The following is an 18,425-nucleotide window of genomic DNA, read 5'->3' as shown; positions in this document are numbered from 1 at the left end:
CGCTACCTGACTTCAAACTATACTACAAGGCTACAGTAACCAAAACAGCATGGTACTGGTACCAAAAGAGAGAAATAGACCAATGGAACAGAACAGAGCCCTCAGCAATAATACCACACATCTACAGCCATCTGATCTTTGACAAACCTGACAAAAACAAGAAATGGGGAAAGGATTCCCTGTTTAATAAATGGTGCTGGGAAAACTGGCTAGCCGTATACAGAAAACTGAAACTGGATCCCTTCCTTACACCTTATACAAAAATTAATTCAAGATGGATTAGAGCCTTAAATGTTAGACTTAAAACCATAAAAACCCTAAAAGAAAACCTAGGCAATACCAGTCAGGACACAGGCATGGGCAAAGACTTCATGTCTAAAACACCAAAAGCAAGGGCAGCAAAAGCCAAAATTGACAAATGGGATCTAATTAAATGAAAGAGCTTCTGCACAGCAAAAGAAACTACCATCAGAATGAACAGGCAACCTACAGAATGGGAGAAAAAATTTGCAATCTACCCATCTGACAAAGGGCTAATATCCAGAATCTACAAAGAACTTAAGCAAAAAAACAACCCCATCAAAAAGTGGGCAAAGGATATGAACAGACACTTCTCAAAAGAAGACATTTATGCAGCCAATGAAAAAATGCAGACACATGAAAAAATGCTCATCATCACTGATCATCAGAGAAATGCAAATCAAAACCACAATGAGATACCATCTCACACCAGTGAGAATGGTGATCATTAAAAAGTCAGGAAACAACAGGTGCTGGAGAGGATGTGGAGAAACAGGAACACTTTTATACTGTTGGTGGGACTGTAAACTAGTTCAACCATTGTGGAAGACAGTGTGGTGATTCCTCAAGGATCTAGAACTAGAAATACCATTTGACCCAGCCATCCCATTACTGGGTATATACCCAAAGGATTATAAATCACGCTGCTATAAAGACACTTGCACACGTATGTTTACTGTGGCACTATTCACAATAGCAAAGATTTGGAACCAACCCAAATGTCCATAAATGACAGACTGGATAAAGAAAATGTGGCACATATACACCATGGAATACTATGCAGCCATAAAAAAGGATGAGTTCATGTCCTCTGTAGGGACATGGATGCAGCTGGAAACCATCATTCTCAGCAAACTATGGCAAGAACAGAAAACCAAACACCGCATGTTCTCACCCATAGGTGAGAAGTGAACGATGAGATCACTTGGACCCAGAAAGGGGAACATCACACACCGGGGCCTGTTGTGTAGTGGGGGGATGGGGGAGGGATAGCATTAGGAGACATACCTAATGTAAATGACGAGTTAATGGGTGCAGCACATCAACATGGTACGTGTACACATATGTGACAAACCTGCATGTTGTGCACATGTACCCTAGAACTTAAAGTATAAAAACAAACCAACAAACAAAAAAAATCAACTCAAAAAAAAAAAAGTTTGATGGATATTCTACAGCATAAACTTCAATGCTGGCTTAGAAAAATTCTTTTTTTTTTTTTTTGAGACAGGGTCTTACTCTGCTGCCCAGGCTGGAGTGCAGTGAGTAGACTGATCTCGGCTCACTGCAACCTCTGTCCCTCAAGTTCAAGCAATTCTCCTGCCTTAGCCTCCCGAGCAGTTGGGATTACAGGCACCGGCCACCGTGCCTGGCTAATTTTTGTATTTTAGCAGAGGCGGGGTTTCGCCATCTTGGCCAGGCTGGTCTTGAACTCCTGACCTTGTGATCCACCGGCCTTGGCCTCCCACTGTTGGGATTACAGGCGTGAGCCACTGCGCCTGGCCAAAAAAATTCTTGTAGGCACACGCACAAAAAATAATCTGTCCCAGCTAGCCTTCAAGATGGCGCCCAGGGCCGGGCGCGGTGGCTCAGGCCTATAATCCCAGCACTTTGGGAGGCCGAGACGGGCGGATCACGAGGTCAGGAGATCGAGACCATCCTGGCTAACACGGTGAAACCATGTCTCTACTAAAAAAAAAATACAAAAAACTAGCTGTGCGAGGTGGCAGACGCCTGTAGTCCCAACTACTCGGGAGGCTGAGGCAGGAGAATGGCGTAAACCCGGGAGGCGGAGCTTGCAGTGAGCTGAGATCCGGCCACTGCACTCCAGCCTGGGCAACAGAGCGAGACTCTGTTTCAAAAAAAAAAAAAAAAAGGATGGCGTCCAGATATCCCATCCCCATGGAGTCAGTGCCTCCCATATCATACCAGGGTTGGGCTGTGTGACCAACAGAATACGGCAATAGTGATGGATATAAAAGACTGCAGTTTTGTCTGATTCTTACTCTCCCTGCTTCTCTCACACATCATTCCCCCTGGGAGAAGCCAGCTGCCACAGCCTCGGTCTAGGGAGAAACACATTACCTCTTACTAGAGGTAAGAAACTGAAGGCTCTGGCCAAGTCAGCAAGGAACTGAGGTCAGCTAACAGCCATGTCAATGGGCCATATAATATAAAACTATATTAGTTTTATATTAAAACTAATATAAAACCCAAAAGATAGGGAGATCCTGTAACAAGTAGAAGACTGTTCAAGACAAAGACAGGAATTTCACAAAGCACAGAGGTTGCTTTTTTTTTTTTGAGGGAGTCTCGCTCTGTTATCCAGGATAGAGTGCAGTGTCTTGATTTTGGCTCACTGCGACCTCCACCTCTTGCTCAAATGATTCTCCTGCCTCACCCTCCCAAGTAGCTGAGATTACAGGCGCCCACCACCATGCCCAACTAATTTTTTCTATTTTTAGTAGAGACGGGGTTTCACTGTGTTGGCCAGGCTGGTCTCGAACTGCTGGCCTCAAGTGATCCACCTGCCTCGGCCTCCCAAAGTGCCCGGATTACAGCCATTAGCCACCATGTCCGGCCACAGAGGTTACTTTCTAGAAACATTAAATTTAGCATTTTCTGTTAACATAAATGCACTCATGACAGTAGACAAGAGAATAGATATGCTTCAGATTTGGAGAAGAATAGTTAAAAAAAAAAGCTGAAAGGATCAAAAGCACTTGATTCTCTTGCAGGGACAGCTTCCTGTTTGGTTGAGGAAGGAGCGGCACTTAAAATAACTAGCATAAAGCATGCTTAGGGCTTGCAAAGTCAATGGGAGGAAGCCCCAACAAAGAGCTCTGAAAGCAGCCCAACAGAAGACTGATTCCTCCTGGAGAACTGGATCCTGAGAAAGGCTAAGGGAAGAGGCGCTTGCACAGTGAGTGGGAACAAACGCAAGCCCGTCAGCACGTGGCTCTCCTCTGTGACACTCTGACCCCCTGGTTCTAGGTATACTTGCTTACATGGTGGGATACCTTTCTCCCACTTACCACATTCCTGCCAATAGTTAAAGATGTGGTAAAGCAGGAGAATGAAAGTCAGTGAATGAAAAGAACTAGTGCTGTAAAATTCAAATATTTTATTTTGATGCATTTTGTTTATTTTCCTTCTTTTTTTTGAGACAGAGTCTTGCTCTGTTGCCCAGGATAGAGTGCAGTGGTGTGATCTCGGCTCAGTGTAATCTCCGCCTCCCAGGTTCAAATCATCCTCCCATCTCAGCCTCCCAAGTAGCTGGGACTACAGGCGTGCACCACCACACCCAGCTAATTTTTGTATTTTTAGAAGAGATGGGGTTTCACCATGTTGGCCAGGCTGGTCTCGAACTCCTGACCTCAAGTGATCCGCCCACTTCAGCCTCCCAAAGTGCTGGGATTACCGATGTGAGCCACCACACCTGGCTTTTGATGCATTTTAAATTGAGGTTGCCTGGAAAGCAGCCCTAAGCATGCTTTATGCTAGTTATTTTAAGTGCAGCTCCTTCCTCAACCAAAACAGGAAGCTGTCACACTGCAAGAGAATCAAGTGCTTTTGATCCTTTCAGCTTTTTTTTTTTTTTTTTTTTAAACTATTCTTCTCCAAATCTGAAAAACCACATCCCGGGAGTACCACATAATAAAAGGATGTATATCAAGGAATTAAGGATGTAATATCTACTTTCTTCCACTACATTAGGTTGATTTTACTGTCCCACGTAAGGCAAATATAGCAGATAAACAACACATCTCCAAATGCAACTCACACAAAATAGGATCCATATTGAGCTACAAAAATTGTCAATTGAGGGAGACAGATTTGTGGTCTATCCAGCCAATGCTCTGTGGTCAGCAGGGGGCTCAAGGAATCTATCATAAGAGGACAGGCCTGTCATCACTGACATCAAATCTTATTGCTTATGACTCACCACCCAACCACCAGCCCTTTCTCCAACTTACAGCTTCTCTTTTCCTATGGACTGGAAAATGTATAGCCAAGTTTATAAAGACATGTCTGTTAACCAAGTCAAACAGGCAAAGCATAGTGTTTACTGAGGAATGTTGTGAAGGGATTTATAAATCAAATCAGAGTCAAAGTAGGTGGCTACTAAAGAACCTACTCAAATGAGATTTTATAATAGTCAATTATATAGGTAGAAGCCTAAAGCTATAAAACAAAAGCAATGTTTCTTCTTAGTGTTTTTGTTTTGTTTTTTTTCCCCCCGTCTTTTCTGTGGGATTTCGGGTAGAATTGATTATCACCATAATTCAGAATTGACAGAGTAGATGCTATTTTTAGAATCATAAAATATTTAGTCAAAAGTAATTCTGAAAATTAGAGGTTGTCAAAGCAACCGGGACTTCATTGGCACAATCCCAATAAAGGAAGAAATCAAAAAGAAGGATCTCAAAAATCTGCACTTAAATCCCCCTGAAGCTGTTGACTAACTCCTAAGTTGAGTATATTCAGGGTGAGTCTTTTAGAAACCCAGGAGAAAGGAGAAGCCAGGATGCTAAAGACCTAATTGGATTTTCAAGTGAGAAGTCAGAAAGATCATGCCCTAGAAGTAAGGGTTACCCACCAAGGAATAAGAACCACATCCTGGGAGTACCGCATAATAAAAATAAAGACTGTATCCCAGTAATAAGACCCAAACTGAAATCGACCAGTCCTGACAAAGTCTAAAACTCAGCCTTGATAGGACAGAATGACCTGTTGGTACTGTGACTACCAATTAGAAGAAAATGTAACTCTTTCCAGAGGATAATAGTTACAGCCCTTATATTTTTCATCCACAATGTCTGGCATCCAGTAAAAAAATACAAGAAATGCTAAAAAACAAAACAAATAACTAGAAACCAAGGGGGGAAAAAAGCTAATAGAAACAAAACAAACACAACTGAATCACATAATGGAGTGTTAAAGTGGAGATTTTCAAAATAATGACTAGTATATCCAAGAAAATAGAGAAAAGGAGGGATTAAACAGATAAAAAGAAAATTTCAATGGAGAACCTATTGGAGTCTATATATATATAGACCTATATATAGACTATATATATATATATATGTACAGGTTCTTGTCAGAAGCTGGCACCTTGACACTGGACTCTTCAGCCTCCAGAATTGTGAACCAATACATTTCTGCTGATTTAAAATAACCCAGTCTGTGGTATTCTGTTACAGCAACACAAAACGAACTAACACTGTCTGCAAATCTCAGGGTGAATAAACAAGTAAAATCACACTTCACCACATGATTGTCTGACACGTCTGTTAACAAAGTCAAACAGGCAGGGCATAGTGTTTACTGGAGAATGTTGAGAATTAAATCAGGGTCAAATTGGACAGTTTCTGAGAATCCTACTGAATTGCAATTTTATAATATTAGGTGATGAGGGGCGACCTAAAGCTACAAAGCAAAGACTATGTCAGTTGGTAATTTCTTCAAAGGCTTTTATCCTGCTTACTTTGTCTATTATCATTATTTTTATTCAGCATTTTCCAGGAGGTCTTAGACAGCATATTAGGGAAGAAATGAAATAAAAGTCGTAATGACTGGAGAGGAAGAAGTAAAAACTGACATCTGCATTTGTGATTACAGGATGGTGGATGCAGAAAATCCAAACGATTCCACAAACAATTATAATTAATAAGTGAATGTGTCAAGTCTGTTGAACAGGAGGCCAATATTGCATTGTCATACACTAGCAACAAAAATTAGAAAACAAAATTTTAAAAACATTATTTACAATAATATACACATAAAGATCAAATACCTAGGAACATATCTAAAGAAAAATTATGTAAAATTGTGCCACTGAAAATGATCAGAACTCTTAAAAAACATATTTAAGAAGATGAGATGGTTGTAGATGTCTGGTCCTATTTCTGAGTTCTCCATTCTGTTCCATTGGTCTATATGTCTGTTTTTGTACTAGTAACCAGTGAGGAAAGGATTCTCTATTTAATAAAAATGCACTGGGAAAACTGGTCAGCCATATGCAGAAAACAGAAACTGGACCCATTCCTTACACCTTATACAAAAATTATTTAATAGCTCAAGATGAATTAAAGACTTAAATGTAAAACCCAAAGCTATAAAAACCTTAGAAGAAAATCTAGGCAATATAATTCAGGACATAGGCATGGGCAAAGATTTCATGAAGAAAACGACAAAAGCAATAGCAACAAAAGCAAAAATTGACAAATGGGATCTAATTAAACTAAACAGCTTCTGCACAGCAAAAGAAACTATCATCAGAGTGAACGGACAACGAATGGGAAAAGAATTTTGCAATCTATCCACCTGACAAAGGTCTAATATCTAGAGTTCACAAGGAACATAAATTCACAAGAAAAAAAAACACATTAAAAAGTGGGCAAGGGATATGAACAGACACTTCTCAAAAGAAGACATTATGTCGCCAACAAACAATTGACAAAGAGCTCAACATCACTGATCAGAGAAATGCAAATCAAAACCACAATGAGATACCATCTCACGCCAGTCAGAATGACAATCACTAAAAAGCCAAGAAACAACAGATCCTGGCAAGGTTGTGGAGAATAAGGAATATTTTTACACTGTTGGTGGGAGTTTAATTAGTTCAACCATTGTGGAAGACAGTGTAGTGATTCCTCAAAGATCTAGAAGCAGAAATATTATTTGATCCAGCAATCCCATTACTGGGTTTATATCCAAAGGAACAGAATGACTTATATATATTCACTGCAGCACTATTCACAATAGCAAAGACATGGAATCAAACCAAATGCCCATCAATGACAGACTGGATAAAGAAAATGTGGTACACATACACCATGGAATACTATGCAGCCATAAAAAGGAACGAGAACATGTCCTCTGCAGGGACATGGATGAAACTAGAAGCCGTTATCCTGAGCAAACTAATGCAAGATCAGAAAACTAAATACTGCATGTTCTTACTTATAAGTGGGAGTTGAACGATGACAACACATGGACACACGGCGGGGCACAATACACACTGGGGCCTGTCGTGGGTGGGAGTGAGGGGAGGGACAGCATCAGGAAGAACAGCCAGTAGATGTTGGGTTTAATACCTGGGTGATGGATTATCTGTGCAGCAAACCACCATGGCACATGTTTACCTATGTAATAAACTTGTACATCCTGCACATGTACCCTGGAACTTAAAAGCTGAAGAAAAAAACTTATTTAAGAAGACTTAAATAAATGAAGCTAGTCATGAATTAGAAGACTTAATAATATCAAATTGTCAATTCTCCCCAACTTGATCTACAGATTCAATGGAATCATAATAAAAATGCCCCAGGAGGTTTTATTTATTTACTTACTTGTTGGCAGAAAATGACAAACTGACTTTAAAATTTACACCAATATCTGAAGGACCTACAATAGCCAACCCAATTCTGAAGAAGAACAAAGCGGAAGACTTACACTACCAGATACCAAGATTATCTAAGATAAAGTAATTCTTGAAACAATGTATGAGGCAGCCACTGGAAATTTTATCCCAGGCCCAAAGTACCCATTCACGGGGACTCAAACATGAGCTTGACTAGTCCAGCCTGCCTGGTTTTACCCCATAATCTACCCTGGAAGCAGAGCACAAGACCAGAACCCCTGAAAGTTTCATGGCCCAGCTCAGTACCTGAGATACCTGAATAATTCTTGAATTACAAAGGTTAATCACCCTACTGTCACTATTGCAGCTGATGCTCATCTGCAAGTACCACCTCCTAGTAAGTCACTCTGCACCACCCATCACAATATCTATTAATACAACTGCATAGTGCCTTGGAAGACAACAAGCTTTGTATGACCTCTGCTGCCACCATCGCCCACCCCAGCTAGGCAGGAGGCCTTGAGCCCAATCACCCACCCAGTACATTACTACTATCACTGGCATTTGAGAAAGTCACCATACTAAGACTACTTTATAACCAACACTATAATACAGTGTCTGTGTCACTGAATGCACCCTGAAGCAAAGCCAAATCACCCTACTCAACATACATCATAGATACATCCTCAAGGGAAAAAAAGTCCTACCCCAACAAAAGCAAACTAAAAAATAATAAGAAGCAACTGTTATCCCAGATGCAAGTGAATCAGCACAGTAATATTGGAAATATGAAAAAAAAAAAAAGGTGCTATGACACCCCCAGAGAAACACACAGTAAGTCTCTAGCAATGGATCCTAACTAAAAAACAAATCTTCAAAATGCCAGATAAAGAATTCAAAACACTGATTTAAAGAAGCTGTCAGGGGCCGGATACAGTGGCTCACACCTGTAATCCTAGCACTTTAGGAAGCCAAGGTGGGCAGATAATTTGAGGCCAGGAGTTCAAGACCCGCCTGGCCAACAGGGTGAAACCCCATCTCTACTAAAAAAAATACAAAAATTAGCCAGGCATGGTAACGCACCCTTGTAATTCCAGCTACTCAGGAGGCCGAGGCACAAGAATCACGTGAACCCAGGAGGTGGAGGTTGCAGTGAGCCGAGATTGTGCCACAGCACTCTAGCCTGGGTGACAAGGTAAAACTCTGTCTCAGGAAAAAAATAAAAAGAAGAAGAAGAAGAAAGAAAAGGAGGAAGGAGAAAGGAGGGAGGAAGAGAAGGAGAAGGAGGAGGAGGAGGAGGAGGAGGAGGAGGAGACGACGACGACGACGACGACGACGACGACGAAGAAGAAGACAAAGACGAAGACGAAGAAGACGAAGACGAAGCAGCAGCAGCAGCAGCAGCTGTCAGGGGCAGGGTACAGTGACTCATGCCTGCAATCCCAATACTTTAGGAGGCCAAGGCAAGAGGAAGGAGGATCACTTAAGGCCAGGAGTTCAAGACTAGCCTGGGCAACATAGTAAGACCCTCCATCTCTACAAAAAATTAAAAAAATAAGCTAGGTGTGGTGGTATGTGCCTGAATTTGTAGCTACTTAGGACAGTGAGGCAAGAGGACGGCTTGAGTTTACAGTGAGCTATGACTGCATCACTGCACTCCAGACAAGGCAACAGAGGGAGGCACTGTTTCAAAATAAAATAAAATTAAAAGAAAAAAAGTAGCTCAACAAGATACAAGAGAAATCTGAAAACTAATACAAAGAAGTCAGAAAATCAATTCAGGATATGAATGAGAAATTTACCAAAGAGATAGATATTTTAAAAAGAAAACCAAACAGAACTTCTGGAAATAAAAAATTCATTGAAGGAATTATAAAATACATTTGAAAGCTTCAACAACAGACTAGACCAAGCAGAAGAAAGAACCTCAGAACTTTAAGGTAGGTTTTTTAAATTAATCCAGTCAGCCAAAAAAAAATAAAAAAGAAAAGAAACCAGAATTTTAAAAAATGAGTAGAACCTCTGAGAAGTAAGGAATTACATAAGACATCGGAACCTATGAATCATAGGTATTCCTAGGGCAGAAGAAAAAGCAAAAATTTCAGAAAACCTATTTGAGAATGTAATTGAGAAAACCTTCCCTAGTCTAGCAAAGGATCTAGAAATCCAGATACAAGAGGCTCAACAAACTCCAGCCAAATACATTGCGAGAAGGATCCCACCATGGCATCTAGTCATCAGGCTATCTAAGGTTAATGTGAAGGAAAAATCCCTAAATACAATAAAAGTGTCTAGTCACTTATACAGGAAACTTCATCAAACTAACAGTGGACTTCTCAGCAGAAACTTCAGAAGCTAGAAAAGACTGGGATTCCATTTTCAAAGTGCTTAAAGAAAATGGTCAAACTCAAATTTTGTATCCTGCTAGTGTAACCTTCACAAATGAAGGAGAAATAAAATGTTTCCCAGACAAGCAAATTAGGGAATGCATCACCACTAGATTGGTCCTATGAGAAATGCTTAAAGAAGTTCTAAACACGGGAACAAAAGGTTGATACTCTATCATAAAAACACATGAAACTCACAAGTTTTATGAAACAATTATACAAATAAGGAAAAGAAAGAAATCAAAGGGCAACATGACAGAACTCCAGAAGACCACAAAGCGAGAATAAAAAACAAAGAATCTACAAAGCTGGCTGGTCATGGTGGCTCATGCCTGTAATCCCAGCACTTCAGGGCCGAGGTGGAAGGATCACCTGAGGTCAGGAGTTCGAGACCAGCCTGGCCAACATGGCAAAATCCCACCTGTACTAAAAATACAAAAATTAGCCAGGCATGGTGGCATGCACCTGTAATTCCGACTACTTGGGAGGCTGAGGCACGGGAATCACTTGAACTCGGGAGGTGGAGGTTGTAGTGAGCCAAGATCGTGCCATTGCACCCCAGCCTGGGTGACAGAGCAAGACTCAAGATTCTTGCTTAAAAAAAAAAAAAAAAAAAAGGCCGGGCGCGGTGGCTCAAGCCTGTAATCCCAGCACTTTGGGAGGCCGAGACGGGCGGATCACAAGGTCAGGAGATCGAGACCACCCTGGCTAATACGGTGAAACCCCGTCTCTACTAAAGAATACAAAAAACTAGCCGGGCGACGAGGCGGGCGCCTGTAGTCCCAGCTACTCGGGAGGCTGAGGCAGGAGAATGGCGGGAAACCGGGAGGCGGAGCTTGCAGTGAGCTGAGATCCGGCCACCGCACTCCAGCCTGGGCGACAGAGCCAGACTCCGTCTCAAAAAAAAAAAAAAAAAAAAAAAAGAATCTACAAAGCAACTAGATAGCAATTAACATTATGACTGGAACAAAACCTCATGCATCAGTATTAACCTTGAATGCACCACTTCAAAGATATAAATTGGTGCAATGGATTAAAAAACAACAACAACTATATGCTGCTTACAAGAAATTTGCCTTACTGTTAAAGACACACAGACCGAAGGTAAAGGGGTGGAAAAATGTTCCATGCAAAAGGAAACCAAAAGCAAGCAGGAGTAACAATACTTACATTAGATAAAACAGACAGTAAATAAACAATAGTTTAAAAATACATATATATAATGACATAGGGATCAATTCAACAAGAAGATATAATAATCCTAAGTATATACTGCCAAAACTGGAGTACCAGATTAATAAAACAAATACTACTAAGCCTAAGAAAAGAGACAGATAGCAATACAATAATAATGTGGGACTTCCAACACCCCACTGAGAGCAGTAATAGATCACTGAGACAGACAGAAAGTCAACAAAGAAACACTGAACTTAAAACCAAATGGACCTAACAGACATTTACAGAACATCCTACCCAACAACCACAAAAGATACATTTGTCTCATTAGCACATGGGACATTCTCCAACACAGGCCAAACATCAAGCCACAAACAAGTCTCAATAAATTAAAAAAAAATCAAAATCATATCAAGTATCTTCACACAATGGAATAAAACTAAAAATCAATCTGAAGAGAAACTCTCAAAAATATAGAAACACATGTAAATTAAACAACATGATCCTGGACAACCTTTGGGTCAATGACAAAATTAAGAGGGAAATTAAATTTTCTGAGGCTGGGCACGGTAGCTCATGCTTGTATCTATTATTCCACACTCTATGTTCACATGTCCACATTATTTGGCTTCCACTTATAAATGAGAATATTCAGTATTTGAATTCCTGAGTTATTGTCATGGCTTTCAATTTCATCCATATTGCTGCAAAAGGCATGATTCCATTGTTTTTACACCAGATAAAACAGACTTTTTTATCGGATAAAACAAACGTGTGCAGGTTATCTTTTTGACATAATGAATTCTTTTCCTCTGGGTATATACCTAGTAGTGGGATTGCTGGATCAAATGGCAGTTCTATTTTTTGTTCTTTGAGAACTCTCCATATGTTTTCCATAGGGGTGGTACTAATTTATATTTCTCCCAACACTATATAAGCACTCCCTTTTCTCCACATCCTCACCAACATCATATTTTTTGACTTTCTAAAAATAGCTGTTTTGACTGGTATAAGATGGTATCTTGTAGATTTTTCACTTCTCTGATGATTAGTGATATTGAGCATTTTTTCAAATGCTTCTTGGCCACTTGTATGTCTTCTTTTGAAAAATGTCTTTCGTGTCCTTTGCCTACTTTTAAATGGGGTTATTTGGGTGGATGTTGTTGTTGTTGTTGCTGTTGAGTTGCCTGAGTTGCTTGTAGATTCTGAGTATTGGTCTTTTGGATATGCAGTTTGCAAACATTTTTGCTTATTCTGCAAGTTGTCTGTTTACTCTGTTGATTATTTCTTTTGCTGTACAAAAAGCTTTTTAGTTTAATTAAGTCTCATTTGTCTACTTTTGGTTTTGTTGCTTTTGCTTCTGAGGTCTTAGTCATGAATTCTTTGTCTAGGGCAATGTCCAGAAGAATTTTTTCTAGATTTTCTTCTAGTATGTTTTAGTTTTGGATTTTAAATTTAAGTCTTTAATCTGTCTTGAGTTGATTTTTTTTTTTTGAGACAGAGTCTTGCTGCGATGCCCAGGCTGGAGTGCAATGGCGCAATCTTGGCTCACTGCACCATCTGCCTCCTGGGTTCAAGTGATTCTCCTGTCTCAGCCTCCCGAGTAGCTGGGACTATAGGCGTGTGCCACCATGCCCGGCTAATTTTTGTGTTTTCAGTAGAGACGGGGTTTCACCATTTTGGCCAGGCTGGTCTTGAACTCCTGACCTCAAGTGATCCGCCCACCTAAGCCTCCCAAAGTTCTGGGATTACAGGTGAGCCACTGCACCCAGCCTCTTGAGTTGATTTTTATATAAAATAAGAGAGAGTGGTTCAGTTTCATTCTTTCTGCATATAGCTATCCTATTTTCTCAGCACCATTTACTGAATAGGTTGTCCTCTCCCAGTGTACGTTTTTGTCTACTTTGCCAAAGATCAGTCGGCTGTAGATTTGTGGCTTTATTTCTAGTTCCTGCATTCTGTTCCATTGATCTATGTGTCTATTTTTATACCAGTACCATGCTGTTTTGATTACTACAGCTTTGGTTTCCCATTGTTGGAGGGGGGACTACTGGGAGGTGTTTGGGTCACAGGGCCAGATCCTTGATAAATGGCTTGGTGCCTTCCCCATGGTAATGAGTTCACGTGACAGCTGGTTGTTAAAAGGTCCCTGGCTCTTTCACCTTTTTCTCTTGCTCCCTCTCTCACCATGTGACATGCCTGCTCTCCCTTTGTCTTCCATCATAAGCTACCCAAGGCCTCACCTTATAAGCTGGCACTGTGCCTCTTATAGAGGCTGCAGAACTCTGACCCCAAAATCCTCTTTTCTTTATAAATTACCCAGCCTTAAGTATTCGTGTATAGCACAGCAAAATGGAATAACACAGCATTTACACATTTCATGAATAACAGTTAAATTTGTATTAATTTTGTCTTTTTTTTCTAACCAAGTTTTCAGGTGACTTCTATGAGAATAATCAGAAACTACTATCTACCAAGGTTCTTTCTGTTTAATGTAACTTCCTCAAATACTATGTTCTTCAAAAATAAAGTAATTGAGAATGCAGTGTATTATGAGAAACTTTATAAGGACTGATTATAATATAAATCCTTCTTTGCTTAGGATAGTTTTTGAGGAAAAATCTTGCTAGATGTAAATTGAATATATATGATACATGGGTACTTAAACAAATGAACATTTACCCTGTTTAGAAACACCCAAGTATACAAAATTAAATACATGGAAGGTTTGTGTCTTTCTTGGCAAAAGGCAGGCAAAAAGCAGAATAAAACTGTAGTCATGTAATCCAATTAATCCCTCAATCCAACAAATACCCTAGAAAGGAAAAGGGCAATTCAGAAAATACTAACAACATGCAGAGAAACAGAGGCAGCATTCTTTCAAAGAAACAATTCTCATACTTTATAGGTAAGTGATTGAAACCAAAAATGTTCCTCCTCTAACACAGATCGATCAACTCTAAATCTCACTTGCTTTTTAAACTCCCTGCTATTATTTAGTCTCTTTCACTGCCAGTTAAGACCCCACAAATACAAAGGTAACTGTTCACAGATCAGTGCTTCTGGGCCTATTCCAGAAAGTTTGATACACTGGAGGTTTCTGCCTGTTTTGAAGCTTGTGGCCTAAAATTACTTTTCTTCCTGGCAGTAACTCCAAGTTCAGCCTTATTTTTTATTTTTTTCAGTCTCTCATGCTTGAATTAGAAAAGCTTTATTTTTACCATTAAAAATAACTCCCACACTGTATTACTTGAAGTTTCTAAAACAACTGTCTTGTTTTATACTCTAATTTTAAATGATTCATTTCTTAATGAGAAACTTTTCATTACTAAGCTCCATTTGAACTTGGTGCTATGAAAACCTAACGCAGACTCTTTTGTAGAAATTATTCTTTTGGTTTGGTTGAGGTCATAAACATCAATTCAGGACACCTAATAATCATTCTACTAAGGTCTAGAGGATGGCTGTTATTTACTCAAGGGTATCTCATAATATTAGAGCCAACTTGGAGTTCATACCTGTGCCTCTAGTAAAGACTAACACCCAAAATCATCTCCAAGAGACAAGTATTTATTCTGTTCATCTGGATGTTCTTGGTGATATCTTAACTAAGCAAATCTGCTTAACTGTCTTATCATTTAGAAGATGTTCTGTGATCACCTATTTTAAAAACCACACAAATAAATGTTACCATGAAAAACTGTAGTTCTCACACAGTTCACAAACTCAACAATTCCTTGAGTATTTGTGGGTCATTTTAAAATAGCTAGTATAATTAAAGATATTATTAGAAATATGCTAATGGATGTATGTATAAACATCAAGCAATGTATAACTATACAAAAGTTTCCCCTGACAATGAATTCCTCTGAATGTATTAATTCTAACATACATCGTCTAAATCTTAAACACAATTTTCAAAATGTGTTACCTAATAAACTCATTTATTTCATCCTCTACCTTCTGTTATATCAGACAAAAGCCAAAAGACATAGGCTCAGCTGCTTGAGATCACAGCACAAAGGAAGTGTTGTTAAGAATAAAAAGGGGAAATTCAGGAGTATCTAGATCTAGGTCTTAACTTTTATAAACCTCAGTTCTCCACTGTCACTGTCATCTATACCAGTGATTTCCACCCTTGATAGGTACTCCCTCCATCTAGGACATTTTTTTTTTTAACTCAAATTTCTATAAATGGTAGTGTGGGCATGCATTTATACTTCCTGTCCAATCGTATTAAAATGACAATTAAGAAATAAAAAACATATAAACTCACAAGAACAAAAATAATGAGAAAGAAGACAACAGCTGACAAGAGATACTGACAAAATTTTGAAAAACAAAAAGTACACAGACAAAAAGTAACAAACACTTAACAGGCCAGACAAAGCAGAAACTTCAATGTCTGTGGGGCTAGAGGTAGAGAACAACAAGTTGATGTGGGTCTTAAAAGTCTCCAAAAGCTAAGAAATTCAAGGTAGCCCTGAAAGCATGGGTGAAGAGTGGGACGAAAGGCAAAAGTTTTCTAGATTCTCCCAAGGCAGAGTCAAAATAAAAAATAAAAATAAACCCAGGCACAGTGGCTCACACCTGTAATCCCAGCACTTTGGGAGGCTGAGGTGGGCAGATCACCTGAGGTCAGCAGTTCAAGACCAGCCTGGCCAACATGGTGAAACCCTGTCTCTACTAAAAATACAAAAATTAGCCGGGCATGGTGGCGTACGTCTATAGTCCCAGCTACCGGGGAGGCTGAGGCAGGAGAATCGCTTGAACCTGGGAGGTGGAGGTTGCAGTGAGCCAAGATTGTGCCACTGCACTCCAGCCTGGACGACAGAGCGAGACTCCATCTCGAAAAATAAAATAAAATAAAATAAAAATAATAAAAATAAAGCAAAAGTTTTAAAGTCTGGATAAAAAACAATGAGAACTCACTACCTCTATTCCTACTCCACATAATGAAGGCACTGCCTCCCTCCAATCCAACAGAAGATAGGAGCTTTACTCTCTGGAGAAAATGAACCAGTGAGGTTCCAGGCACGGGGGTGCAGGGGTGAAGCACTGTACTGGTCACAGGAGGATTCTGTTAAAGCTGACTCATGCTACTGCTGTAAAATGCACTGTGTTCAGCAACTGATAGAAAAACAAGAAAGACGTTTGGCTGTGTCTGTTCAACTGGGCCCACCATAAATTACGGTTCTTTAATCATAGTCATCCAACTTCTTTCTTGAAAGAGCTATGAAAATGGTAGAAAAATCTAATAAATCTCTTTACAATGAAAGGAATTGTCAATTCCCTGCAACTCATGTTTGTTAAAGCAAATTTTGGCAAACTGCGTAACAGCATGATATGATGATATGATGAACTGAGATCCCTTACAGTCCTGAGGCAAGAAATTTTGAGATGGAGTCTCACTCTGTTGCCTAGATGGAGTGCAGTTGCATGATCTTTGCTCACTGCAACCTCTGACTTTTGGGCTCAAGCGATTCTCCCGCCTCAACCTCCGGAGTAGCTGTGACTACAGATGCCTGCCACTCGGGCCGGCTAATTTTGGCATGAGCCATTGTGCCCGGCCAGTTAAAGTATTTTAAGTGGGTACCAAAGGAACGTCCACATTTGATTGATTCCAGTAATAGAACACCTCCACAATAATTTTTTAAATAATAATTTAAATTACATTTATTTATCTGTAAAAGAAAATGTGTGAAAAATTATTACACATGGAGCTATTCCAGAGTACAAAGTCTGCCCTTGCAATACTTGAACAGCATGGATTTTCTAACGTTGTAAAAACTTTTTATGTTATGAATTATTTAAAGACTTAACTATCTGAGTCAGAAAGAAATAAGATAACACCAGAACCCATACATAATATACACCATCATTATACATCTGGAGAAAGTTACTGTGATGGTTAATACTGAGTGTCAACTTGTTTGGATTGAAGGACGCAAAGTATTGTTCCAGTGTGTCTGTGAGGATATTGTCAAAGGAAATTAACATTTGAGTCAGTGGACTGAGAGAGGCAGACCCAACCTCAATCTGAGTGGGCATCATCTAATCAGCTTCCAGCATGGCTACAATAAAGCAGACAAAAGAAGTTGGAAGGATCAGACTTGCTGATTCTTCTGGCCTTCAGCTTCCTCCCGTGCTGGATGCTTCTTGCCCTTGAATATCGGACTCGAAGTTCTTCAACTTTTGGACTCTAGAATGTACACCAGTGGTTTGCCAAGGGCTCTTGGGGCTTCAGCCACAGACTGAAGGCTGCACTGTCAGCTTCCCTACTTTTGAGGTTTTGGAACTCGGAATGACTTCCTTGCTCCTCAGTCTGCAGATGGCCTACTGTGGGACTTCACCATGTGATTGTGTGAGTCAATACTCCTTAAACTCTTCTTCATATACACATCTATCCTACTAGTCTTATCCCTCTAGCGAACCCTAATACAGTTCCTATATACTCAAAGTATTCATATTGAGTATTATTCCAGTCAAAACTGTGCTATTTGTAAAAGACAATCCTCTTGATGAAACATGTTGAAACATTAAGGTATTACTTACTGGATGCATTTAACAGTGGAATCATGCGTGTCACTGTTCCAAGGACTACTCAACACCTTCCCCCCTCCATACCCAACCTTCTTCTGTCACTCACTCCTAGCCACCAGGCCTGAGAATGCCAGAAAAAGGTCACCAACCTTCTCTCTCAGTCACATCAGAACGATCCAACTTGGCGTCCTTATGCTGTCCTTCTGCCACCTTCACGGCCACAGCTCGGCAAATGGCCCCAAGTTTTCTATCCAGAGAACGAACCCCTGCCTCTCTGGTATACCTGTCATCAAAGAAAAATACATTATTTTTGACTATACACCACCTAAAAAAATAGAAGTAATGTGATTAACATTTTTAGTAAAGAAACAGTGTACATTTAAAAGTTCATTACCCTTTCTTGAGTACTAGCTTTTCCACACTTAAAACTCGCTCATTATTGTTATTTCTTCAGTACTCTGATGTATTTTCAGCTACAACAATGTCCTTTATACAGATTATTTTGAATTATAATCCTACACTTAAAAATGAACCCTAGTTCTAGTTCAATTTACATTGCCAAAGTAAACTTGGCACCATATTAAAAAACCGTTTACTCCTCGGTAATTTGTTAAAGAATTTTCTTAAACAAAATTGGCCAATTTAGGAAA

General features: G+C 39.7%; 1 protein-coding gene across 2 annotated transcripts in view; it reads right to left on the bottom strand.

Moving 5' to 3' along the window:
* LONP2 (lon peptidase 2, peroxisomal) overlaps nt 1-18,425 on the bottom strand; it is a 108,557-nt gene that overhangs the window by 32,982 nt on the left and 57,150 nt on the right. For both annotated transcript variants that reach the window (XM_033218330.1, XM_033218331.1), the window contains one exon: nt 17,925-18,058. In XM_033218330.1, coding sequence (XP_033074221.1) covers nt 17,925-18,058 — 134 coding nt within the window. The remainder of the gene's footprint in view (nt 1-17,924; nt 18,059-18,425) is intronic.

Source organism: Trachypithecus francoisi, unplaced genomic scaffold (genome assembly GCF_009764315.1).
Source record: "Trachypithecus francoisi isolate TF-2019V2 unplaced genomic scaffold, Tfra_2.0 Lachesis_group10, whole genome shotgun sequence".
Lineage (NCBI taxonomy): Eukaryota > Metazoa > Chordata > Mammalia > Primates > Cercopithecidae > Trachypithecus > Trachypithecus francoisi.
The sequence above is the reverse complement of the archived record's forward strand: the minus strand, read 5'-3'. Positions and strand labels throughout refer to the sequence as shown.